Raw genomic sequence first — 27,353 nt, 5'->3', positions numbered from 1 at the left:
GGGTTGTTTTAAGACTTTAGTTTTTGATGGATCGTTGGCTATTAATGGTTTTAAAAAACATAAAATTTAACCACTTTGTTTTTTTACTTCTTAACATTGCCACAAGGTCATTTTTACCTCATATGGCAATATCCACAACCTAACATTAAAACAATAATGATCCAGGAGCAGGAAATTTCTTAGAGATTAATGACTGACTGGGAGGAGGTGATGGTCTGAGGCATTGCTGAGAGCCGTTGACCCCAGCCGGTTTATACAGGACATTTCTGGAAAGAATGAATGCTCTGTTCGTTAGCCAATCAGATTTCTGGAATTATTTCTTAACATTCCATTGGACATATAACGACTTACAACATTCAGAAGATGGTTATATTTTAAAAGGTACCTATGTGTGTTCTTGCTAAGACATACAGCCTCTAAAGAAAAACAACCTAAAAAGGAGAGCTCTACCTGAATAACATGAATAAAAATATGCAATTCATCATGTGATCATCAATAATTGATCATCAGATTCAGGAACAATATTTTTAGTACATTACAGTGTATATTTTTAGAGCATTTCCCTTATCAGCACTCATTCTAAAAGGCTGTTCATTTGTTTCTTCAAAAAGGAATTTTTACCACTGGCACTAGTTAAAAGTACTGTAATGTGAGCACTAAACCAGCTTCAGCTGACTCTGGCCATTAAGGGGTTTGTCTTTTCCAATAATCAAGTACAGCTCTCTGCACATTTTCTAGGAGGGGTCTGGTGGAGTATTCCACAAACTGCTTAAATTTTTTCCTAGCTCTTACCCTGAGGCAAAAGTTTTAAAGACCCTCTTGTAGTCTTCATAAAACTGTGAAAATTGTCCTTTTCTAACAGGATCAATAACTTACACTCTAAACCAAAATAATTCTTCTTTGTGTAAGTACAAATTTCCCATCTGCCTTACTGTATCATACCATGACTTACTATTTGTCAAAACATGGCTGTAAACGTAAAACAAACAAAATAAGCCATGCCTTTATAAAATGCATGAAAATAATCTAACCTGGCACTAACACAGTTTGACTGGTTGTTCAACAAGCAATAGTTTTCAAACCCAAATCATAAAACATCTCACCACATTTCTCCTCAAGGTCCTTATTTGTCACCAGAAACATTGTATGCTTGATGCACAGATTTATTCCTAGAACCTTCATTGTATTTACTGTTGGAGTAACAGTCTCAGTTACAAATTGAAACTTCAGTTAGAAGACGTGTGTTCTCTTGAAATTCAATTTCCTCCCACAACCATTTGAACTTAGTAGCATTAGAGTCTCTGCTGTTCTATCAGATTAGAAACAAAATACTTTAAAAAAATCAAAAAAATATTGTGACAATGACCAGCTGCAAAGCATGTTCTTTTGGGGCCAAATTTTCAGCAGGGTTCCTTAACATTGCAAATATTGTAGAAACGCTTACAGAGACCTATTGAAAATGTGGTCTTTCAGATATTAGCAGACTTGAAGAGAACATTTTCATTAACAATATGGAACCTCACTTGCATATATCACTTTCCAGACTCATAGACTTAAAGGTCAGAAGGGACCATCGTGATCATCTAGTCTGACCTCCTGCACATAGCAGGCCACAGAACCTCATCCACCCACTCTGGCTGAGTTACTGAAATCCTCAAATCATGGTTTAAAGACTTCACGTTACAGGGAATTCACCATTTACATTAGTTTAAATTTGCAAGAGATCCGTGCCCCATGCTGCAAAGGAAGGGAAAAAAACAAAAAACAAAAAATAAAAAAACTCAACCAAACCAAAAAAAAAAAAACCCCAAAAAACCAAAAAAACAGGGTCTCAGCCCATATGACCCAGGGGAAAATTCCTTCCTGACCCCAAACAGGGTGATCAGTTAGATCCTGAGCATATGGGCAAACTGCTGGTAAGGATCTCATGACTGATTCAATTTGAATTTAATGCTGATGTCATAATACAGTAAAGGCAGTGTGGTCCAATGGCTAAGGCACCTGACCAGGAGTTAGGAAAATTGGGTTCTACTGCTGTGTCTAACACTAAGGGCTTGTCTACACAGAGAAATTTACTCACAAAATTATACTGGTATAGTTCTGCTATGTGATCTGAGGTAAATCACTTTATCTCGCTGTACCACTTTTCCCCCTCCAGCCATTTGACTGTCGCACATATTTAGACAGTAAGCTCTTTGGAGCAAAGATTGTATCTTACGATATGTTTGTACTGTGCCTAAAACAATGGGTCCTTGATCTCAGTTGGGCCCACTTAAGTGCAACTGTAATGCAAAAACTAACAGCAGCAATAACTGTGAGGCTGAGGGGGAGGGGAGGAAGAATGATTTTCTTGCTTGGCTAAATGTTTTCATTTACAAAACAGCTACAACAAAAGTGAATTGTGTGTACTGGTGTCAAGGTTCCTCCCTCACTCTGAACTTTAGGGTACAGATGTGGGGACCTGCATGGACACTTCTAAGCTTAATTACTAGCTTAGATCTGGTAACACTGCCACCATCCAGAAATTTCAGTGTCTGGATCACTTTCTATCCCCCAAAAACCTTCCCCTCCCTGGGCAGCCTTGAGAGGCTTTTTCACCAAGTTCCTGGTGAACACCGATCCAACCCCTTGGATCTTAACACAAGGAGAATTTAACCATCCCCCCTCCCTTCCCACACCAATTCCTGGTGAGTCCAGATCCAATCCCCTTGGATCTTAACACAAGGAAAAAAATCAATCAGGTTCTTAAAAAGGAAGCTTTTAATTAAAGAAAGAAAGGTAAAAATTATTTCTGTAAAATCAGGATGGAAAATACTTTACAGGGTAATCAGATTCATATAGCCCAGAGGAACCCCCTCTAGTCTTAGGTTCAAAGTTACCGCAAACAGAGGTAAAATCCTCTCAGCAAAAAGGATCATTTACAAGTTGAGAAAACAAAAATAAGACTAACACGCCTTGCCTGGCTATTACTTACAAGTTTGAAACATGAGAGACTGATTCAGAAAGATTTGGAGAGCCTGGATTGATGTCTGGTCCCTCTTAGTCCCAAGGGCAAACAACCCCCAAACAAAGAGCACAAACAAAAGACTTCCCTCCACCAAGATTTGAAAGTATCTTGTCCCCTTATTGGTCCTCTGGTTAGGTGTCAGCCAGGTTTACTGAGCTTCTTAACCCTTTACAGGTAAAAGAGACATTAATCCTTAACTATCTGTTTATGACAACTGGCTAGTCTAAAAATAGTTCAATGTTTGCTGGATGCTTAAAATGAAAATGTCAGTTCAACAACAAAATCGACAGACCATTCCCTGTTCAAAGTAATTCTATCAACATGAAACGTTAAAATAAAATACATTCAAAGACATTTCTGTGGGTCCCAACTGAAGCTTCAACTCTAAATATCTAAACTTCAACTAGTTTAAAATCTAAACCCAAATTTTGTAGCTCCCAATCCCATCTCTATTGATATTTAGATCACAAGAGGCCTGAATACTTATTTTTTTGTGCCTCGAGGAAGAAAGGATGAGACACAGAGCTTCTCTCCTTAGAAAGAAGAATGAGAACTCAAATGCATAATATGGCAACCTTTCTGCCAATCTTAAACCAGCCTCTATTGTTATGCACCCATTTTTTAACATACTAGTTATGCCTGCAAAAGTGTACAGGCACCACCTGCAGATGTGTGTGTAAATCAGATTTCTAGTTGTACAGCTCCTTAGTCACCCCACTAGTTTGGATAGGGCTTTGATGTGTCCAGGAGTAATTGAGTGGGAGGAGGGTGAAATCTCAGCTCCCATTTGGTGGGTAATAACTTGTTTCAGTCCTACCCTTTCCGCTCTTAAACTAATATATGCTGGATTGCATTAATAATTGGAGATATACTTATTGCCTAGAACTGGAAGGGACCTTGAAAGGTCATTGAGTCCAGCCCCCTGCCTTCACTAGCAGGACCAAGTACTGATTTTTGCCCCAGATCCCTACGTGGCCCCCTCAAGGATTGAACTCACAACCCTGGGTTTAGCAGGCCAATGCTCAAACCACTGAGCTATCCCTCCTCCCCATATGATACTAGGGGCTAGGCCTGGAAGGGATTGCTCCTGTATGACGAAACTGACAAACTACTGGGGTCATCTACCATCAACTACCATCCTGGGGTCTAGTTTATATTAAAATTGTCACAATATTGGGAATGTTGGGAATGTTTTGGTATTGTTTGTGGGCAGGTGTGTTATTTGCTATGGGGCAGTTGCATCCCGAGCTTGGTTCCCCACACAAAACTTTTAGACAACTGTGCAAGGTAGCAGAGTTGTTCTGGCTGCTCTCCATCATTACAGAGGGGCATTCAGGTCAAATGTAAGTGGTGTTGTGACCCCATTCACCAGGTCACAATGCCACTTACTCAAATTTGGCCCAGGGCCCCTCTGTCATGATGGCAGGGCCAAATCTGCCACCTTAGGCCTATAAGGAGGAGGCAGCAGACAATCATGAGTGGCTTCTGGCACTGACTCTTCCTCTTCCTGCTGGCTGGACACAAAGCAGCAGCAATAGCCTGGACCAGCCATCAGTGAGACACCAGCCTCCCCTGCCGCTCCCCCAACTTCTCTGGATAGGACTGGCTCGCCATCTCCCTGTCCCCCTCCAGGATGGGCCTGGCCCACTAACCCCACCACAAGCAGTCATGGCCTCAGTGGGGATGTTGATACAATTTTCCCCTACCCCTGATTTTTTCTAAAATGACTCACATTTGTTGGTCTGAAAGGATACAATTGAGAACCCTAAAATCCACTGTGCTGCTTGGTCTTGGGCATTAACAGGACTTGAATAGGTGTGCCTCTGACTGGTGCAGGTTGTGGCTCCCCTCATCTAATCCCTCGTAGTTGAATTAGGAAGGGGGAAGGGTCAGGATTCTTGCTTCCTGTCAGGATCCGTTGGAAGGCCTGAGTGTTGAGGGAGCCTGGCCTCACTCAAGCTCAGAGACATTGGTGCTGATGCAGATCTGCACTGGAACAACCATCTCATGTAGTTTGAGGTGATAAGGTCAGTTTGGTATAAATTTGTGGTTTCTTCATTTAACCATATTATGGTTTCTGTGTCTGTGTTTCTGTGTCCACATCAACAGGTGTTTTGGAGTACAAAACACAAGTGCCCACTCCTGAAAGTGCAATCCATTGCATATGCAAACAGAGAGCTGGCATATATAGAGGGAAGCTGGCACCGGGCTGACAGTTTGGCCTTCATTTTCTATGCATGTGCACCCATAAAAAGGAAGGTGCTGTAAATTTGGCTCTGTCAAGCTAAATGTGTTCCAAATAGTTTCAAATCAACCCAACAAGGGAAAATGAACTACTTATCTCTCCAGTACCACCTGACCAACCGTGGTGATCACCTGGCTACTATATTTATTGGTCTCAGGATATATAAGCAACCTGTACACTGCGTGGCTCCTATCAAGGGCAAAAGCCTTTGTGATGCCTTTAAAATACAACCTACTTCTGTCTTTACGGCTCTTAAAAGGTTAGATTGAACCATGGCTGCCACAAATGTTCCCTCATCTTCTGTAATCATACAGACAGTATCTACATATTTTAAAGTTTCTTAATAAAAAAGCAAAGTCTTAGCCACAAAAAGTGTTAGCTATCTCAATGTTTGCAACCCTAAACCACAACAATCTGTATATCATACAAGGCTAATGGCACTATTTCAAAATACCTAGACCAATCCACGCAAGCGGTCCATTTCCTGGACACTACTGTGCTAATAAGCGACAGTCACATAAATACCACCCTATACCGGAAACCTACTGACTGCTATACTTACCTACATGCCTCCAGCTTCCATTCAGGACACACCACATGATTAATTGTCTACAGCCAAGCTCTAAGATACAACCACATTTGCTCTAATCCCTCAGACAGAAACAAGCACCTACAGGATCTCTATCAAGCATTCTTAAAACTGCAATACCCACCTGCTGAAGTGAAAAAAACAGATTGACAGAACCAGAAGAGTACCCAGAAGTCACCTACTACAGGACAGGTCCAACAAAGAAAATAACAGAACGCCACTAGCCGTCACCTTCAGCCCCCAACTAAAACCTCTTCAGCACAATATCAAAGATCTACAACCTATCCTGAAGGACGATCCCTCACTCTCACAGATCTTGGGAGACAGACCTGTCCTCGCTTACAGACAGCCCCCAACCTGAAGCAAATACTCACCAGCAACCACACACCTCCTCAGGAACCTATCCTTGCACCAAAGCCCGATGCCAACTCTGTCCACATATCTATTCAAGTGACATCACCATAGGACCTAATCACATTAGCCATGCCATCATGGCTGCATGTTCACCTGCACATCTACCAATGTGATATATGCCATTATGTGCCAGCAATGCCTCTCTGCCATGTACATTGGCCAAACCGGAGAGTCTCTACGCAAAAGAATAAATGGACACAAATCTGACATCAGGAATCATAACATTCAAAAACCAGTAGGAGAACACTCCAACCTCTCTGATCACTCGGTAACAGACTTAAAGGTGGCAATCTTGCAACAGAAAAGCTTCAAAAACAGACTCCAAGGAGAAACTGCTAAACTTGAATTAATATGCAAACTAGATACCATCAATTTAGGCTTGAATTGAGACTGGGAATGGCTGAGTCATTACACACACTGAATCTATTTCCCCATGTTAAGTATCCTCACAACTTCTTGTCAAACTGTCTTAAATGGACCATCTTTATTATCACTACAAAAGTTTTTTCTCTCCTGCTGATAATTGCTCATCTTAATTAATTAACCTCTTAGAGTTGGTAAGGCAACTCCCACCTTTTCATGTTCTCTGTATATGTATATATATCTCCTTACTAAATGTTCCATTCTATGCATCCAATGAAGTGGGCTGTAGCCCACGAAAGCTTATACTCAAATAAATTTGTTAGTCTCTAAGGTGCCACAAGTACTCCTGTTCTTTTTGCAGATACAGACTAACATGACCACTACTCTGAAACCAAAATACAGTGTGATTTTTTAAAAATCCATGCTACAGAGATGTCAATCATTTGTCTGAAATCCAGTGATTTGCTGATCTCTCTTTCTATTGATAGCATGGCTAGTTCCTGGGACATACTATAGTTGAACACAAATATTTTTTTACATGCTCCAGTTTTGAAAAGCAGCTTTTTGACGAGGCAACTGTCACAGGGACTGTAAGCAATATTCTGAGGGCAGTACACACATTAGAAGCAGCATTGGGAAGACCAGATTATTAAATTTACTTCTGGGGTCCAAGAGCATGGTATGAGTCTAGTAGAAGAGTTTTCTCAACTCACTAACATCCTTGACATCTATATCAGAGTTACTGAACCCATGCCTCAGCTGACCATCTGGTACTTTTGTACTTAGACCAATACAAGAACCCAAAATGTATTTGTGTTCTCCAAGGATCCCAAAAAGTTCCCTATAAACTTTCAATACTCAACCTGCCACAATACTGCAAATATTTAATCCTGAACTACTTCTGCAACTATTCTAGGCTTACGCTCACATCCATAATTTTCCAGACATTTTGCTCATTTCAGATGGATTTCTGTCAGCGTTGCAGTGACTGACAAGTTTTTCTGCAAGCTCTTTTCCATCATTTAGGGCCCCTTAAAAGTCCTCTTCTGCACTGCTGTAGCCTCTCGTGTGTATTCTAAACTGTTTGCTACAGCAGTTCACACATTGAGATTTTGCATAACTTTGCTTACTGTTCTTTGATCTCCAGGAGATGCCATTTAGAGCTGTAAAAGAGTGGAGGAAATTACTTCATCCACTAGACAAAAGTGTGTCTTGTACTTTCTAATAGAACCAGCAATGCGTGTTATACATCATTGTAATACCACCCCAAAGCATTTACGCTTTCAATCTTACACTCCCACACTGTGTCAGAGAGGTTGATTTTAATGAGAGACTCTAAAAACTCCCATCAGCTACGAGATGATGTAAACACATACACATGCTGGAAGAGTCCAAAAAATAATTTAATGTAAGCTGATGATTTAGCAACACAAATCAGAAGGTTTAAGCTATGGCAACTAAGAGCTACATTAAATGTTTTGACGATGAGAATAAAATGTCCATACACCTTCACTGATGTCCATTCATGTTAACACCATCAGATCCTGGCTCTCTGCAGTTACTGAAGGCAATCTCATGACTGCAATCTTGCATGAGGACTGTGGAGAGATTTACCTGTTTTACTGGCACATGAGCAGCACACCAAAGATGCACTGCTGCCATGAAAGTTCAGCAATCTCAAGCAAAACTGATGGGCCCATGCAGCTAACCTCTGGAATGTGAGCTTAACATTTTTGCACAAAACTCTCTTGCATGGTTTATGATCCTCTTTGACATTCCTCAACAAGTCAGTCATTCTACTGATATATTAAATTCTGAATACTTGTGCTGGAGTCATAATTCTCAGTACAGATGGGGCTCATTTTAAATCTTCAAAATCCCAATATTGTCCATCAAATGCCTCATGTTTTATCAGATAAGTGATTTATTCAACTTTTAGGGGGTCGGTTCTTTCAGTTCTTTGTTACAATGCTGGGACTCCATGTAGTGTTGGAACAGAGACTTTATTTGGCCTCTGTCCTAATGGTCACTTTACATGGAGCCTCTTTTTCTTCACTGTCATTTATTTACATTATTAATACTCTCATCTCCTCTCAAACACATTTATTTGAAGCTCCCATCTGATAATTTTGGTTTTCATTTCTCTCTTCCTTCACTTTTCTCTGACCAATGCTAAGATTTATACAGTCTCTGTCAGGTCATCATTTTGTCTCTGAGACCCATGCATTGATAAGATTTCTGAATTGTATTAATTCAGACTCACTCCTTTTCTACTCAATACTGTTTGAAAAACAAAAACAAATTGTTCCATCTTTGCCAACTGTTAAGCGGTCACTCCTTAGTACTAAGGAATAGAGTTTCTGATAAATCCTGAAGTGCTAGATGCCACATGTGGACAAAAATGAAAAACAATATTAAAAACCAGAACAGGTTCATGACCAAAATCCGTAGCCAACACTGCAGTGAAGACATATTGATGTCAGAAAGTCTCTTAATCTTTCAATTCAAAGTAATGTGACAAGACAGGCAGGTGGCCCATTCAAACCAGTGAAAAAAGTGACATCTTATGAAATGAGAGGGAGGCCATAAATACAGATAGGCCTAATGCATTGTCACACATAGAACCCCAGTGATTGAAGTGACACTGTCTTGGGTGTCTTGGGCTCTGTGTTTTTAAAGGCTGCCTCAGATGAGGTTCTAATGCTACATAATATTTTCTTTAAATGGCCACAACTAAGTTTTCAATTAACACCTCACTGATACGGATGAGGTGCCAGTGGGACAGCATTTACAAAGTTGTTCTTGTTGACTGACTGGCAACAGTATTCTGCAATGCTTCAGGCTTCAGTTAATTTTATCCTAAGTAACCTTTCACAATGTAAATCAGTGCTCTGGTCCTCTGTTAACATAGGGTACGTCTATAGAACAATTAAACACCTGTGACTGGCCCATGTCAGCTGACTCAGGCTCGTGACACTCATGCTGCCAGGCTGTAAAATTTCAGTGTAGATGTTTGGGCTCAGGCTAGAGCCCAGGCTCTGGGACCCTCCCCCATCACAGGATCCCAGGCTGTGGCTCAAGACTGAGCCCGAATGTCTACACTGCAGTTTTGCAGCCCCACAGCCAGAGTCCCACGAGCCCAAGTCAAATAACACAGGCCAGCCACAGGTGTTTAACTGTTCTGTGGATGTACCCTATGTTAACAGAGGCCCAAAGCACTGATTTACATTTTGAAAGGTTACTTAGGATAAAATTAACTGAAGCCTGAAGTTCGCATGAAATCAAATTTCTTAGTAAATGTGCCCATTCTTTCATTTCTGCCTTTCAAAGAACAAACAGTATGGATATTGAACAAATTCAGGAGAAAACAAACCCCACACAGCCATAGTTTTGCTGGTGCTGCATTGAGAACCTCCGCGTTATGACACAAACCCCTTCCACTAAATCAAAACAATCCATTCTTGTGTTATCCCACAATGCAACTGACTCCGAATGTTTCATAACAATCTTCTCCGATATTAAAACCCACTGGATGCAGTTCAGAGAGAGGAAGCCCCTCAGTGTGTTCCTCCTCCATTATTTCAGCAGAGTGATTGGGTTTGCCTCCCCCAGAAATAAGCTGTGGGGCCTTCCCCAAATGGCTGCAGATCAGCCATAACCCAGTGTTATCTACCATAACAATTGATGCATTTGCAGCAGCACCTTAAAGGAGGCTCCCAATAGTGCAGCGGGCTCTGCTGAACTCAGAGGCAAGAGAAGCAGCCACCTGGAATGGGGGAGAGAGGAAGTGCCTAGAGATCACGTATCTAAGAGAGTGGGAAGCAAGTGTGAGAGAGCCAAGGTGCAATGGCACTCCTTCCTTCCTTTCAAATGTTTCTTCCCCTCCTGGGGTGAGAGGGAAGTGCCTGTACAAGGGATCTGCAAACTCCGCCTAGAGTCAAATATATTATTAGCTGTGACTTCATCGCTAAGCTCTGCCCACAGGTCTTATTTTGTACAAGGCCCTGGGAAACCTAGTACTAGCCCGAGACAAAGCTGGGATATTTTCAGAATTTTCTTTGCACTATAGATGATTATCACTCTAATGGCAACAGAAAGGATGCTAATGAGGGTTTACTTTCTAGGGAGTTAATGCTTAACCCTGTGTGCAAGCGGTTTAGTTCATATTCACTTTGTCTGAAAAAGAGGTTTTGCCTAAAACTATCTGTATTACAAAGCAAAAGTAATTAAATATCAATTCTGGTTTGATTTTACTATTTACTATAGCAAGATAATTTTCTTTATTGTAAACCACTTTTGTGTCCTCATCTCTGCTTTGCCTTCATTTGAGCGGATAATGTCATTTTTTGCTTGTTAATTAAGTTCACTCATACAATGCTCAAAAAGTGTTTTTTCTCCCTTTTTAAAAACCTAACAAAACAATAAATGTCTAGTTTAAAATGCTTTTCTAGAGGAATGAACAGGATTGTAGAAAAACAATTTCTGCAAGTCGTAATTATACAGAGCATTTCATAATAAGCATCAAGAGATTTCTACTCAGTGAACAAAAATCTGTTCTCAGTTAGCAATGAATTTACCATTATAATGATTATGGTTCTTAGTTTAATTCATGGACAAATTTGAAAAAAATGCCTGTGAGCAAAGCAGAATTATGCTGCTAGAAGCTACTTTTTGCATATCCATATGTAATGTAAACAACCTCTAAGAGTCTATAAAAGTCAGGCAGGGTTAGAATGCTAAAGCAAAATTCATATTCTGAAAGTAATAACTCATACAGTAGGGATTGGATTAGGAAAAGTTAATCCTCAGAATGGTGACGACTTGGACTCATTTTAATATAGCTCCTGGCTTTCAGAAGCTCTACAATTTTCTTAAACTAAACAGTTACATTTACTACTAATTCTGAATTGGTCTCATCCACAAAATGCTGTAATATATATTCCGTGAAAGCTGAAGAACAATGTCTTTCCCAGAGGTAGAGTCATAAATTCTGCCTGGACAAATGATTGTGTACAGTACTCAGAATGGTCAAGGACTCAAATTAAGGATGTTCATTAAAATCAAAATTATAAAATTAAGAAAATTATTTTCATAGTCACACTCCCATCTTTTATTCACCCCACTAGGCCTTGGTAATGCAAGAATTACAGAAGAATAGCAAATCTTCCACATGCAGCAATATCTAGGTCAAATAGGACATTTGCTCTGCATTTAACTACAACTACTTGATTCATGACATTCTCACACTTTTTTCCTGACATTTACCTGTATTCACACGTCAGGAATGAGAACTGAAAATGGGAAGAAAGCGTAATAAAGGCAAGGAATGGGGGCTAGATGACAGGAAAACTATATATTGTTTGCTTTGAAGAAACAGAAGAAACATAGAAATACAGTAAATGGGAGATAGTACAAACAAGAAAAAAGTGTTAGCCTGTTTAAAAAGTATATTTAAATACGTAAAAAAACTTGTTATTGTAGTTCTGGTTTCATGGAAGGTTAAATATATTTGTAGACAAATATTTCTTCTCTCTCTGTTCCTGTACACTCTAGATAGAGGAAATAGATTACATTATAGTTTATTCTCCCACTTGCTGGTGTTCTCTCTCTTGCAATTCCTTAATTCCACACATAACAATGAAGTTTCATCTGAGGCAAACAACTAGTACTCAATGGACAAGGCATTTCCTGGTAGCAGCTGGCAGAGGAGATGGATATACAGGAGAAAAGAAAGTGTATCCTAAAAATAGCAAAGAGTCCTGTGGCACCTTATAGACTAACAGACTTATTGGAGCATGAGCTTTCGTGGGTGAATACCCACTTCGTCACATGCATCTGACGAAGTGGGTATTCACCCATGAAAGCTCATGCTCCAATATGTCTGTTAGTCTATAAGGTACCACAGGACTCTTTGCTGCTTTTACAGATCCAGACGAACATGGCTACCCCTCTGATACTATCCTAAAAATGGTTCCAATGCACTGAATGCCATTACTTAAAATTCTGAAGTTCCTCTCATAAGTTAAATGTGTTCCTGCTCTGATCCAGGCAGAGCAGGGCCTTGACCTTGAGTCTCTGACATCCCAGGGGAGTGCCCTAAACAATACAGAGTCAATCCTTCACTTGTGGTTTCATCCTGCCCCTGGTTGGAACTGTTCCAGTATCTATGAATAATAAAATATTCACTAGGCCCGAGGAAGACTGACTGACTCTACAGCCCTGTGTTTGGGTGCTCACCTAGGATATGGGAAACCCAGTTTGAAGTCCCTGCTCTGCTGGAATCTGAGCAAGGACTAGAACCTAAGTCTCACGCATCCCAGGTGAGTGCCTTAGCTACCAGACTATTGGCTATTTTGAGGTCTCTCTCTCTCTCTCTTTCATGAAAAATTCGGAAAGGTCTCTGAAGTCCTTGCAAAATGGAAATTTTGTTTACTTGGGAAGCCCTAGCGGTATAGCTTATTTGGAGTATAACTGTGTACCCACTAGGGGTTGTACTGATATAACTATTTTGCTAAAAATTTGCTAAAAAAATCTCACCCCTAACAGCAAATGTTATTCTGGTACATTATCTGTGCGTAGACCAGGCCTACGTTTATGGGACCTAAATCACCTGCTCAGTTCTTGATTAAGGGGTCTAGGCATTTCACAGGTCATTCTGAGTATGTATCTGGCCTAACATGATGATTGGTTATTCTCAGGGATGAGTAGTTCTGTCTGGTTGAACGGAGTTTTCTTAACCCAAACTCAACTCCCTTACCTCTGTTGGTTACGCAATATTGATTTATTGACAATTCATAGTCAGTATGTCACAGATTACGTACTCTCTGCTGATACTTAAAACTCATTCTTGACTGGACTGAATACTTGTAAGGATTTGTACCAAGTGATGAGTGAATGACAATGAAAATAAGATGAAGTACTGTTAGTATGGGAGTCACTGTGTTGTTAATTGTTTTAAGCCTCTAATCACGTTTAATTGGAATTAGAAGTACCCAGAAGACTGAGCAGAATCAGACTAAGCTAAATGCTTGTGAAGGGAGAAATCCATTCCAGCCATGTAAATCTTGAGTTTTCAAGCTCTGTAAAGTTTGGAAGCAGATTGCTCACGGAAGTGATTTCCACTCTGAACCTAGCACAAGAGTGCTTGGCTGATGCACAGCCGTCTCAAAAATACTATTCTAATGGGCTAGAATAGGGGCTGTACCCCATCTATGCCAGCTGCACAGGGTATTGGGGCCACTTGATCTGTCCTTGTCTGCCCCCAAAATGGCATTCTGGGCAGGGTTGGTGTTGGAGACACTTTGGTGCACAGACACCCAACACCATCACTTCATTTCATCTGTTTGTGCGGTGTCGGTGTAGCATCCTTTTAACCAAGCTTGCTATTGTGGAGATTGTTCTGATGAGTTCTTACATGGGTGTTTTTTATTTTTTTGTTTTTTGTAGTCTGTTTTTTACAACAGCAAAACGATTGGCAGATTCTTTAATAAAATATTACATACATCAATATTTATGAATCTATAAACTGAATGCTTTCAATATACATACAGCAATCTTATGTTTGAGTTGTACTCACTTGGTTGGGAAAGTCAGCCTTCAGTTCAGTGACACTTTTACACCAATATTCTGCAGTTTTCTCACTGATAAGCTCAATATTTAGGAAAGAGCCTTGACCCGGGCCATATATGGGGCCTGATGTAATTCCACGTATAATTCTTGGAGAAACATTGGTTACAATGTCCTGTTAAAACACAGTAAAAAAGTTTCAGATTGATTTACAAAGTAAAAAAACAAAAAACACATTCCTATAGAGTCTATAAATGGTCTATATACTACAATGTATTAATGAAAGGGAAACCATCCATTTAAAACACACATTTCCATCCAAAATTCTATATGCACTTTTGTTGCAAGTAACATCTAAGATTAGAGACTGAAGTAAAAAAAATGTTTGTTTTTTCCCCAGTTTGATTGCTTTATGCATTCCAGAGCACTCTGTGCCGATGTCATCCACTGGTGAGTTGTAGGTCCCCTCCTGCCTATGTTGATCAGAGAAGATATAAGTTGTTACAGATCCCAGCTACCAAGCTTTGGCTCCTTAGCTCAAGCTGGAGCAGCTCATGCTTTTAGCTTTGGAAGTCCCTGATTCAGCCCCTGGTGTGTCAGTCAAGAGGTGGCTGTCACATAAATCCTAGATGAATCCACACTTACATGATGGCTGTAATCTTGCCTGACACACTGGGGATTGAACAGGGGATCTCCAGAGCTAAAAGCATGAGCTGCCTGAGCTATCGGCCAACTTTCTGTAGCTAGGGGATGTAACAACTCATCCTCTCCAAACTGGCAGAGACCGGGACCAGTAACACACATTCATTAGTGGGTTTCACTGTTTCCTTTGTATTAGCTGGTTGCCCCTGTTATCTGTGAATTACTCACATGCACAAAATTGCAGAATCTGGTCCTAAGGATGAAACTGACTAAACTCTTTATTGAGCGTGCCAGTTGTGGGAGTGGGAATGGAATCCATTCCCCAAACACAGGTGCAGCTTGTAAATACCATTCTAGCGAACAGACTGCTATAGTGATTGGTTACTTTCTGCCCCCCACTTCTCTGGGTGTAGTGGGTTATTGCATCTCTGTAATTATGGCTCCAAGGGCCTTGTCACTATACTGCTCACAAGAGCCCCTCTGTATCCCAGCTACATCCCCTCTGCAGCATGCAGGGGGTGCAGCCACCCTGGTATGCAGAGAGGCCTACATAGGTTTTTGTGAGCCAATGAATTTGAAAATGTACGTTCATTATATTTATGCCAATTCATTGTGGTATATGCAGATATGAGACTGTAATGCCTTTTGTTTTCTATGTCCTACATCTTTAAATTTCTGTGTTGCAAGTTCAGCAGCCATTTTGTTTTCAGAGTTACTGCAGCCTGTGAAAGAGGATATGCACACACAACACAGAGCAATCAATCTCTCTCTCTCTCTCTCTCTCTCTCTCTATCTCATGACAATTTTATGTATGTTCTCTATTGCTGTTTTTCCTTAGTTTAGACTGGAAGTACACATTTTGCTCTTTACAAATGTAAACATGCCACTACAAGCTATTTAAACGATATAAGAAAATCCACATACACAGTATCATTTAAACAATTTGTTTTTGTTTTAATGTAGACTATGTTTCATGTACATCCCAATCTTCCAATGGCATATGCCTAGGCACAGCCCTGCACCCCAGTAAAGGCAAACCCTGAGTTTTATACTACACTAAAGTCAAAGGGGGGGTCTATATGAGAAAAAGTGGTCCAGGCATGTAATAGCAGCATTGGAGCTCCAGCCATCAAAAGAAAAGGCCCTAGATATTAGCAGTACCAGTACATGAGGCTTCAACATCATAATGATGGAGTAAGAAAGATAGATAAATAAATAAATACATAAATAAATAAATAGTAGCTATAAATTCAAATCCAGTGTTGTAAAACATCATTTTCCCCCTCAGATTAATATAAGATCATCACATAATTTCATAACAAACAGTAAACAAATACAAAATTAACTTGTTTGTTAGGAATAATTAAGCTACAATTCACAAATGCCTTATATCTATATTAAAGATCTGTAATAGTCTGACATTATTTAAAATTAAAGAGAAACATAGATGGAAAAATGCTTTTGCCAATTTCTAATTAAAAATAATTTTGAATAAAGGTCAGTTGGTTAAGGATTTATCAGAATTATTTGTTTAAGTACCCCTCCTCACCATCTTGTCACTTTTAGTGAGATAACATGAACCCCCATTAGTATATAGCAATTAAGGTCAATTTACATATTTTAATTAAGAACCATCCCCTATAAAACAATTAGGGTAATAGGCATACTAACTGGATTTCATAACATTTGGACATTTTTCCAACTAGATAGACAGGAAACCTTAATTAGCATTAATTAGTGCTTATCTGCATATGTTTGATAAGGCATACCCTTGCCACAAAAGATTATTTATTCCTGAATCTGCCAAATGCTAGTGTTGCAGAGGATAAAAGGACTTTTCTTCACATTGTATGTAAATTTCTGGTAATTTTCATTTGTTTTCACATTTGAATCGTTTTCTCTTTTTCTTTCTCTCTCTCTGTGTACACTGAAATATTTTGGGTAAATATGTACATTCATATGCACAGAAATCATACCAAGTAATTTGCATTCGTTAATCTATTACCATTCCCATAATCATTCTGTAATCTCAGAAGAAACCCCATTCAGTCTTCCTACTATTACAATATTCTCTTTTATATTGCAAACATATATTTCACTCAACACCTCAGCTTCACTTTCACTAAAAATTGTCCAGTGAATCCTCTGAACACAACTGAGAGAAAAACAGGATTGCAAATATTGTGGTTAATGCAGATATCATGATAGTTTAGAGCGGGCATGCATTATATTTTCCTCTCCCTTCCACCATCCCTTGAGCATTAGTAAATAATTTCCATTGTCCTATTAAATTACTTCACAAATGCCTGTGCTTTGACCTCAGCCCAGGATGCTACTCATAACAGAAATGCCACCCACCTGCTTCAGTGAGTGGGGAAACTTGATGGGACCAGCAATTAAAAGGGGACAGCCCCAGTGGCAAGGGTATGAGACACTTGCTGAGGGACATACAATAGCTTCTCCTTCCCCTTTGGAGTCTGTGGCAGCCATTGGCCAGTTGGGGGTGGGGGAGGAATGTGGAGGACTGGGGAGTTTTTTGCTTGCCTTGCAGCACCTTGAAGTCACAGCAGGTTAAGCAGGAATGTGCTTGGTACTCAACTGAGATATCTGGTTGAGTTGTTAATTTGTTGCAACTGGTGGGCAGTTTTCAGTGCAATGAAAAGGATAAAATGAATGGTTCCAAGAGGTAAAGGACCTGGGATTTTGGTGATGGGTTTTGGGCTCATGAGATAGGACGAGACCTTGTTGCCCTTGCAGGCCGAGGTCATGACCCTTCTGCAACCTCTGTCCCCCTTGAGGAAGATGGGGGGCGGGGAGAGAGGGTGGTTGAGCTGAATCTGGAGTAGACTGAGGAGAGTCTATCCCAAGTTATGGATTATATGGTAGGAGCCCTGTAACTCCTGCACTGGAACCAATTAAACACTTGGTATAGGAGGGTATGGGTGCTGATCAGGTGACACCCCTTCCCTGTGTTTACATTCAATAAAAGTTGTGGCTTGCTGCTTAAAATTCATTCATGTGTCTGTCCTCTTTTCACCGCTGTGCCCACATCAAGCCTGTGTTTCACACCATCCAGATGGAAAAAGGTGCCAGCCCAGAAAGCAAACGGTGCTTCTTAGCTTTAGTCTAGCTAAAAGAAGGTTGACACGGGATAATGCTCTATAAATATAGTAGAGGGGTAATTACCAGAGAGAGTGAAGAGCTATTTAAGCTAAAGGATAATGTTGGTACAAGAATAAATAGATATGAACTCGCCATGAGCAAAATCAGACTGGAAATTAGAAGGTTTCTAACCATCAGAGGCATGAGGTCCTGAAACAGTCTCTCCGAGGGGCTCCGGGCTGGGGCAGAGGGCTGGGGTGTGGAGAGGGTGAGGGCTATGGCTGGGGCTGCAGGCTCTGGGTTGAGGGGCCAGGGATGGGGGGTTTGGGGTGCAGGTTGTCCTGGGGCTATGGCAGGGAGACAGGACTCTCCCCAGATCACCCTGCAGCAGGACCTGGGCTGGGGCCACCAGATAGGCACCTCTCCCCTGGCTGTGGTGGAGCTGGGCTGGGCTGGGACCGGGGGGGAGGCATCTCTCCACGCCGCAGCCCTGAGTGCCTGCACAGCGCTTAATAGTGCAGCCACGTAGCTTAGAGGAAACAGGCAATGACCTTGGGGCTTTTGGCCTTCCTGTGCAGTATGTGGGTGTGGGTCACTTATCAGGATTATCTGGGTATATGACACTTAATCATTTCCCACCACTGTGGGGCCTTATGCCTCAGTCCCGCCTACTCGCTGCCTGTGGTAAATAATTGTCTAGTTTCCACGGGGCTGTGATACTTTTTAGTTGGGGGGTTTAGTGTGCAGGTGCTGGGTGGTGTTGCTGGCGTCTGATACACAGGAGGTCAGAGTAGATGATCTAGTTGTTCCCTTTGGCCTTAAATTCTATGGCTCTGTGAATATTTTTGTTCTCTCTTTCTTCCAGGATCCTTTTCATTTTCACCTATAGACAGAGTTTCAAGAATGGTATGTAAAATAAAATCAAAGAAGCAAAAGAAAACAAAATCTTCCCATTAGAATTAGCATGGAGTATCTTTCCAGAACATCCTTTGCCATCACCTTCCTCCTCCCAATCTCTCATCACAACTAAAAACGCACAGTAGGGAGTCCATTAGACAGATGATCTAGAGATCACTGGTTCAGAGCTGGGTTTCAGCCAGCCTCTTCTCTTTTTCAATAACAGAAATGTGTTTCTAACAACAGCACAGCTTCTCACCAACACTTGCTAAGACCCTAATTACATGGAAAATTATGTTATCGGAGATTTTTAAATAGTCTCTTCCAAAACTAGAAGTTCAGATCAGAATAGCTCAGGTATCCTCACTGCTACATCTCCAAGAACGTGTTAAAAGAGGGCTTTTTTGCCACTTTGTTTCAACCTGCGGTTTTCTTCCTATGAGTATGGCATGGGCAAATATCACTATCTGTGATTACTGCTCGTCTCTTAATCTTCAAGGAGAGAATTTTATCATCATATAAATCTCTTTTTGCTGCTACTGTATTTAAAGAAGTACATGAAAATGGAATCTAAACAGAGAAGCTTGAAAGGTGGCACGTCGTGCCCTGATCCTGATTCTAAAAAGGCTCGTTATGATAAATGGGTAACCTAGATGAATGGAGTTTCCCTGGTCCTTGGATGCAGCTGTAATTTTAGACGTCTGTGGGAAAGTGGGGAGTTGGAAGGGTGCTGAATACTCATCCCAAAAACCACAGAAACATTACCCAAGGTGACACCAGTTCCTCTCATCTCCACATGGTATGGAAATAATAACCAGCCAAACTACAGTTAGACAGCATGAAACCTTCATATCCCTTAAAAAGCAAGGACAGAAGACTCTTAATTAAGAGCCACCCAGACAGTTCAATGCTTGTTTTTGCCCCAAGCTTAATTAAAGACAAAGCCATGGAAAAAACCATGTCTGGGAAATCAGAGTGACAAAGGCAAATAAATACAATGGCCCACAGGACATTTGTCTGTTTCCAGTGGAAGTCTTTCAAACGACTACAGATTTCAGGCTTAGAAAAAACTATCTTCCCCAGTGGACTCCAACAAGCCACACTTTATGCAGGGGAGCTAAAACAGACAAGGGACTAGCTGCAAATGGGATCAGCCTGTGTGGCAGCAATTTCTCAGCCACTGAACCACCAGGGCTACACAAAGGGGGGTGGCTCTTTACCCCTCAGAAAGGACACCAAACAGACCCCACATCTCCTCAAATGAAGTTCATCATATTGCCAAAGAAAGCAGTGTTTCATAGATGAAAACACCATCATTTGCTTAACATCTTTCCTCACCCTCTTTCTGCTTGTGAGCACATGGTGCATGCTGGCAACTTGACACCGTGCTACTTTTGGGGATTCCTATTTGTACCTATTAATTTTTATTTTTTAATGAGAATAGTAAATGGAGCTGATTCCAGTGCCTTGACCGAGCTCCATGTGCTCCAGGCCATGCTCCAGCCAAACTGGAGGAAACATTTTCCACCTAGGTTCTTGAATTCTGAAGTACTATGATGTAGCTGTCCATGAATTCTGAGACAAATTCATGAAACTAAAAAACCTGGAAGTTTTCAACAAATTAAATAACAAAGCATACAACCAGTATATTGGCGCATCTTATTTTATTATATGAATAACTTATTCTACACTGTTTCACATTTTCAGTTAATAATTGCACTAGATTTTTGTATTATCAAGTCATAACTGCATTATGTGGTTATTTTAGGCTTTCTGTGGACTCAGGAAGACAACACTTCAACTACAGAGTTCACAGTTTTATCTTCACAACCATGTGTCCTAGAAACTTTTTTAAAATAAAAGCTGGAGCAAAATTTTGTGGCAAGAGGCTAGTTGGAATGAATTATGTAGCTGCAGAATACATGGGACCCCCACAAAAGGTACAAAGCCTAATGTCATGCCTCTTCAGTGCATGTAATTATATTGTGCAAACATATTAGAAAAGAAACCTTCTATATGAATTTTGCTTATTTGGCAAGTTTAAATCAGATCTCTGATACCTTTGTATTAATTTGCTGAAGGTACTGACCTTGACACACTTTGCTCTTAGGCACTATTATGTAAACAAATATCTTAGCTAAAGAGTTTTAATAAACAGCTAAAAGAATTTAAAAAAAACGCTTAAGGGAACCAATAATAAACAAATATATTCAGGATCTGGAAGTAAAAAGGTAAGAATTCACTGTTCCCTTTTACAAATAAATTAACTTCAGCTTGTTATGCATGTATTTGTCACTGAAAAACAGATGTTTTGCATTACAAATGTTCACAGGTCTTAGATAAGAATCTTGGTTTTGCTAAAGAAATCGAATCACATTATTAAAAGTGCTATAATATATTCTTTTCTCACTCCGAGTTGCTTTTGAAAGGTGCTGAGAACTCAAAGCTCTCACTGGTGACAAGGGATGTTGAAGGAATTCAGTACATTGCAGCATTGGGCCCCCAAGCCAAGGGAGGTATTTAAGTGCTCAAAACTAAGCTTTTCTCAAGTTTAGAACATGAAACAAACAAAATTGTCTTTCATGAACTATGTGACCTTTGCTAGTTTCTTTTCATTGGCAAGAGAAAAAGATTTAACCAAATGATGATATTACTACCTTTCAAAAAGTTAATTTATTTGACCTTTCTTTCATCCAGGGAGCTATGGTTTTATGTTCACTAAGTGGATAGGTTTCAGAACGTTACTGTGGTTCCTACTTACTAAATGTCAATGCAGGAACTAAGATAGCCACAGTGGTCTCATTGTGAACAGGCGGATAAATCTACATGAATATCTTGTGAAGTTACCGTATGTAAAATTATCGAAGTACAATGTACTTGTAGGCAAAGTTAGTACAGACAATCAATTGTGGTGTAAAAGAACAGACTTCTTATTCCCAGAATGTTACATTGAATACAGTGCTATCCTTATTATTGAAATATCAGGAGTAGGGTCTCAGAAAATCTACATGAATTTAGGCAAATTATGCTGAATTCCCCTTCCCTGGGTTTTATAAAGTTTATAGGAAAACAAATTCTATGGGGAAAGCATTTCATTTGCTTAAAGCAGGAGGGTCTTGATCTTTCCAATAGCATTGGGCAGTTTTTTTTTAAAGTTATAAAACCAGCCTTAGTTGCAATGACCCTATACTTTTTCCATTATTATAACTATGCACTTTTGCCATTATTAAAAAAAAATAGTATTTTTCAGACTTTCAGTTACAGGGCAAGGAATTTTGGAACACAGATATTTTTGTCAAATATTTGGAAAACTTGAAACTCATTCACTTCTAAAAGTGGATGATTATATAAATAGTGAACCCTCGGCCATTTCATATGGATTGGGAGTGCCAAAGTGATCCCTGTTATAGCTGAATGATAAAAAGCTCGAAACAACTCTAACATTCATGCTTCACTTGAAGCAGAATCAAGTATGTGCATAATGAAACAATATTTTGATGTCTTTTGATGCCAGCCTCCATCACCCACTTGTTAGATTTTCAAACAAGCATCTTTGTGCTTTCTCCCATGCTGCCCCTCACGCTAGGAGATGCTTCCAAAAAAACCAAGGTGCTCCCATCTGCAAGGCTACCGCATGATCCACCTTCAAAATCCTTCTAAAAAAACTATCCTTTGCTTACACAAAACTTAACAATTAAGCTGCCAGAGGGCTGAGTCCAGAGACCATCATGCCAAGCAATATTGACTCATTCTTTCCTTGTACTCCCCTATCTGTGTACATCTGTTGTCTCTTGTCTTAGACTACAACTATTTTGGAGTAGGGAAGGTCTTTTTTGGTTTATGTTTGTACAATGCCTAGCACCATGGGGTCCTGGTCCATGACCAGGGATCCTTGGTGCTACGATAATACATACATACATACAAACACACACAAATAAAAAATAAAGTGTCTCTAGGCATCTGCTTGATACATGTTTTCAAAGTAGACAATTTGCTCTGGCATTTTTCACATTTTCTAACTTGACAGAATATAGTAAATTTGAGCATCTCTAAATAATCCGAATGTCTGAATTCAGTATGAGCAATGCTTGTGTCAGGGTTCCCTCCCCACTCTGAACTCTGGGGTACAGATGTGGGGACCCGCATGAAAGACCTCCTAAGCTTATATTGTACCAGCTTAGGTTAAAACTTTCCCAAGGCACAATTCCTTTCCTTGTCCTTGGATGGTCTTGCTGCCACCACCAAGTGATTTACAGAAAAAATCAGGAAAAGGGTCACTTGGAGTCCCTGTTCCCCCAAAATATTCCCCCAAGCCCCTTCACCCCCTTTCCTAGGGAGGCTTGAGAATAATGTGAGTACCAACCAGACCCTTTGTTTCTAGGACACTGAAAATCAAACAGGTTTTTAAAGGAAGAACTTTATTTAAAGAAAAAGTAAAAGAATCACACCTGCAAAATCAGGATGGAAGGTAACTTTACAGGGTAATAAAAAGATTTAAACACAGAGGATTCCCCTCTAGGCTCAGCTTCAAAGTTACAAAAAACAGGAATAAAACTCTCTCTTAGCAGAGGGAAAATTCACAAGGTAAAACAAAAGATAATCTAACGCATTTATTTGCCCTTACTTACAATCTCTGTAATTGTAGATGTATGATTTCAGGTGTGTTTTCAGGAGATGTTTTACCTGCCTGGTCTCTCTCTCTGTCCAGAGAGGGAACAAAGAAAGAAAGCACAAACAAAACCTCCCTCCCCCCACCAGATTTGAAAGTATCTTCTTTCCTTATTGGTCCTTTTGGTCAGGTGCCAACCAGGTTATTTGAACTTCTTTACCCCCTCAATACATCTGGCCAGGAGGGATTTTATGCTACTGCATACGTAAAGGTTGTTACCCTTCCCTTTTGGGTAGCTTGTATGTCTTGCAGAGCAACCCCCCAAGCTGTTCCTAGCAGCACTCAGTTACTATTACTATTTAAAAAATCCAAAACGTTACTTTTTCAATATATGTAGAAGATGAGTCTATCTTGTTCATCTTCATATAACTAAGATATATCTCCAATAAGAAAGATCAAGCTTTTCAAATAAATAGTAGTGTGGGAGGCTGAAGCTCAGTGTGTGTGCATGTGGACTAAGCGGGGATGTATTTGGATCTTGGAGAAAAAGTGCTGAAGCATTCATATTGTTGGAAACAGGACTGATTATGATAAAGGTGAGAGGTCTTGTTATCCTATGTTTGGAAAATTTTCTTCAAAGTGTCATTATTCCTTGAAGATTTAACCAGGACAAGAGAGAAAAAAAATTCAATATTTATTCTGCGAACATCTAGCTTCATTCCCAGGAAAGCACCTATCATTGTTACTTGCCTAGAATACCACTTCAATGTCTACCGTAATTTTTAGATAACAGGAAATCACAACTGGCAACTTATGATTAAGATAGCACAAGGTCAAAATCATTAGAGAATCATGTGAGATTAGCGTATGGGAAAAGTGTTTTGAACTATACTCATATTAGACAGGCTCCTGGGACAATTTCATCCCCATTCAAATGCCACTGATTTGGGATGAAGTCAATGCAGTTTGGCCCAAATTGCAGAGAGTCCACAGGACAGCAAAAAAAATGATAAAAGGTTTAGAAAACCTGATCTCTGAGGGAAGGTTAAAAAATGTGATTGTTAGGTTTTCAGAAAAGAAGACTGAGGGGAACCTCATAATTTTCAAATATATTAAAGGCTTTTATAAAGAGAATGGCGATCAATTGTTCTCCATGCCAATGGAAGGCAGGGCAAAAATCAATGGGCTTAATCTGCAGCAAGGAGATTTAGGTTAGATATTAGGAAAAAATTTCTAACTGCAAGTATAGTTTAGTACTGAAACAAGGGGAGGTTGTGGAATCCCAGTCATTATTGGCTTTTATGAAAAGATTAGACAAACACCTATCAGGGATGGTCTAGGTACAGTTGGTCCTGCCTCAGCATGCAGAGGTGGACTAGATAATTTATCAAGGTCCCTTCCAGACCTAGATTTCTATGATTCATAATAGATTTCAACTTCCCTTTCCAGGGGTTCCTTCTCTAGTCATCTAGCTCCCTTCAGACTTCTTCCAAGGCTCTAAATGGACAGAATGCCAACAACTCTTGCTCCTTCCTAATATCTTACTGTTATGAGGGAAGAAAGCTATTTATATACCCTGGCTCCCTCTCCCAGCATGCCTTGCTATGATAGCCTACAATTCTTAGCAGCTCTGGGACTACAATTCCAAACACATGGCTTGGCACTGGGCAGAGAGTTTGAACAGGGCAGTGCTGGATCTGGAGGTTATCTACAATTTGTATCTCCTAGTGAGGATACAAGAGAATTCCACTGACTTCTGCTTTGTTTGTATTCTTTTTTATTTTGTATGTTAAAAAAAGATTCCCCATGGGGAAGTTGAATTAAAAAAAAAAACTATTAAATGGACTTACATGCTACTAAATAGTATGTGACATGACCATAAGTGAAACTAGTTGTTTTTAAAAAAAATTTCAGCTGCTCCCAGGCATTGAAGTGGTGGGTGCCATTAATGTGTCTTTAAATAAATTAATAAAATAATGTTTATCTAAGGAGGTATTTAAATTGTATTTCGTAATCGAAGCAAATTTGTAACAATTACTCATCACAGGCTATTACAGATGCTTGAATTCAGAACTTCTACTAAAAGAGTAACCCTTCAGCAGGTTGCAGCAATAGGCTCTTATCCAGGCCAGCAACTACAGGGGGACATGTAATACAAGCTGGTAGAGTGGATTACCGAAAATTACACATTTTGTTGTGTTTTGTATTTTTTCTTGGTTCTTCATAACTTCATGTTCTTCAGGGCAGAACCTTTGTGTTATTACACCACTTAGCACAATGCAGAGGTGTGCCAATGTAGAAAAAAAAATCAAAGCCAGTAAAGAAAGAAGATTAAAAAAAACTGAATCACTGCTGGCCACTAGGGACTTGGTAAACAAGAAAACTAACTTCTTTAAAATGTGCGGTGAAGAATGTGTGTTCTGTAGAAAGAAAGTTCAAAATAAAATAAAATCATACAAAAACCAGAAAAATCCATATCCTTGGCTTCCTTGATATTTAAAAGAAAATACTCTAGTGCCTTTGCTAAAAAATAAACAATAAAACCAAAACTGAACAAAACCCTTGTGAAACTTATACCCATTAATTAGAGGAGGAACTGTACAATCTGATTACCTAAAAGTCTTTAATGGCTCTAAATCGGGAGATTTTTTTTAAATCAACAATAAAAGTAAGATAAATCGAGGAGAAAAAAATGTGTGCATTTTAATTTTTTTTTTAGTTTCTAGCTAAGTGGTATACTTAAAAGAAAAAAGTTACATTGAATCTGGAGGATTCTTTTTTCATTGTCATACAAAATTACATTCTCTTGGGCAGATGCAGGGAAAAAAACTAAAGAAAAACTAAAAAATGAAAGTTAAATAGTAGCAAAATTTAAAAACTAAAAGACAAACTTACAATATTTTCTTTCTCCTATGTCTGATATGCTTATTCAGTTATATTCTTCTAGACATTAGGATGTAAAGATGCTTGTACTGTAATTACTAAACATCATTTTTAAAATGTATTATGTCCTACAGCACTTAGCCTTGACAAACAATTACTAGATATCACATTCAACAGAATACAAAAAGCAATCCATCACAAGGTTAATATTAGTCTTAAAACAATAGATGCTTTCAAAGCAGTTCTGAACTCTAAACTGCTTTATATCAGTTTCTTCTGACAGGGGAGGGGTGAGAGGGAAGGAGGAGGAAGAAAGAGGAAAAAGGGGAAAAATAATATTTGAAAAACTTACTGTCTATTTTCTATATAGTCATATACTTTATAAAATCTGTGACAGAACTTTACATGGTATAATGCACGATGCAATTTTTGCTATTAAACTGCAATTTAGTCCAAAATTTCAACCATGGAAGAAAAGACAAACAGACCTATAATTCTTAAACTTAAAAGGTAATAAGTGTATTATGGCACTCACTTTTGTGTCTGGTCCTGCATTGCATTATAGACAGAACTCCTATAGCTTAAAGTTCTGAGCTGATAAACCACATGACCATCAATCAGTTGGTTAAACCACTGATAGATATAATAGTCAGTAATTGTCTCAAATAATCATTTTTTGAGTAAAAAGACAGAAGAACAAAACAAACAAACAAAAAAACAACAACCCCAGAATAAAACATCCCAAACTCTACAAGGAAAGTGTGTGGTTAATTGACAATCTATTGTTATGCATTTTATAAACAAAGCTTACAGATTGATTCTTTACTCCAAATGTAAGTCCTGCTATGATGGATTCCCATACTTGGGGACTAGTATCTTTGGAATGGTGTCCAAAAATGTCCCAGTGATATCTCCAATGATCAATGAAATAAAAAAAAATAGTACTGTACTATCATTCAAGAGCAACTGGCATATAATATGACACACAAGATAAACATTCAGTATAGAACTGGTTGGGAATTGTCTGTCAAAATGT

At 39.5% G+C, this 27,353-nt stretch overlaps 1 protein-coding gene across 9 annotated transcripts in view; it reads right to left on the bottom strand.

The window, feature by feature from the left end:
• DPYD (dihydropyrimidine dehydrogenase) overlaps positions 1 to 27,353 on the bottom strand; it is a 638,604-nt gene that overhangs the window by 194,116 nt on the left and 417,135 nt on the right. For 8 of the 9 annotated variants that reach the window (XM_039484205.1, XM_039484204.1, XM_039484209.1 and 5 more), the window contains one exon: positions 14,195 to 14,359. In XM_039484205.1, the coding sequence (XP_039340139.1) occupies positions 14,195 to 14,359 (165 nt within the window). Of the gene's footprint in view, positions 1 to 11,956; positions 12,168 to 14,194; positions 14,360 to 27,353 lie in introns of those variants that run through there. The other variant, XM_039484213.1, reaches the window with a different exon arrangement.

Source organism: Mauremys reevesii, linkage group 8, assembly GCF_016161935.1.
Source record: "Mauremys reevesii isolate NIE-2019 linkage group 8, ASM1616193v1, whole genome shotgun sequence".
In the NCBI taxonomy this organism is placed as follows: domain Eukaryota; kingdom Metazoa; phylum Chordata; order Testudines; family Geoemydidae; genus Mauremys; species Mauremys reevesii.
The sequence above is the reverse complement of the archived record's forward strand: the minus strand, read 5'-3'. Positions and strand labels throughout refer to the sequence as shown.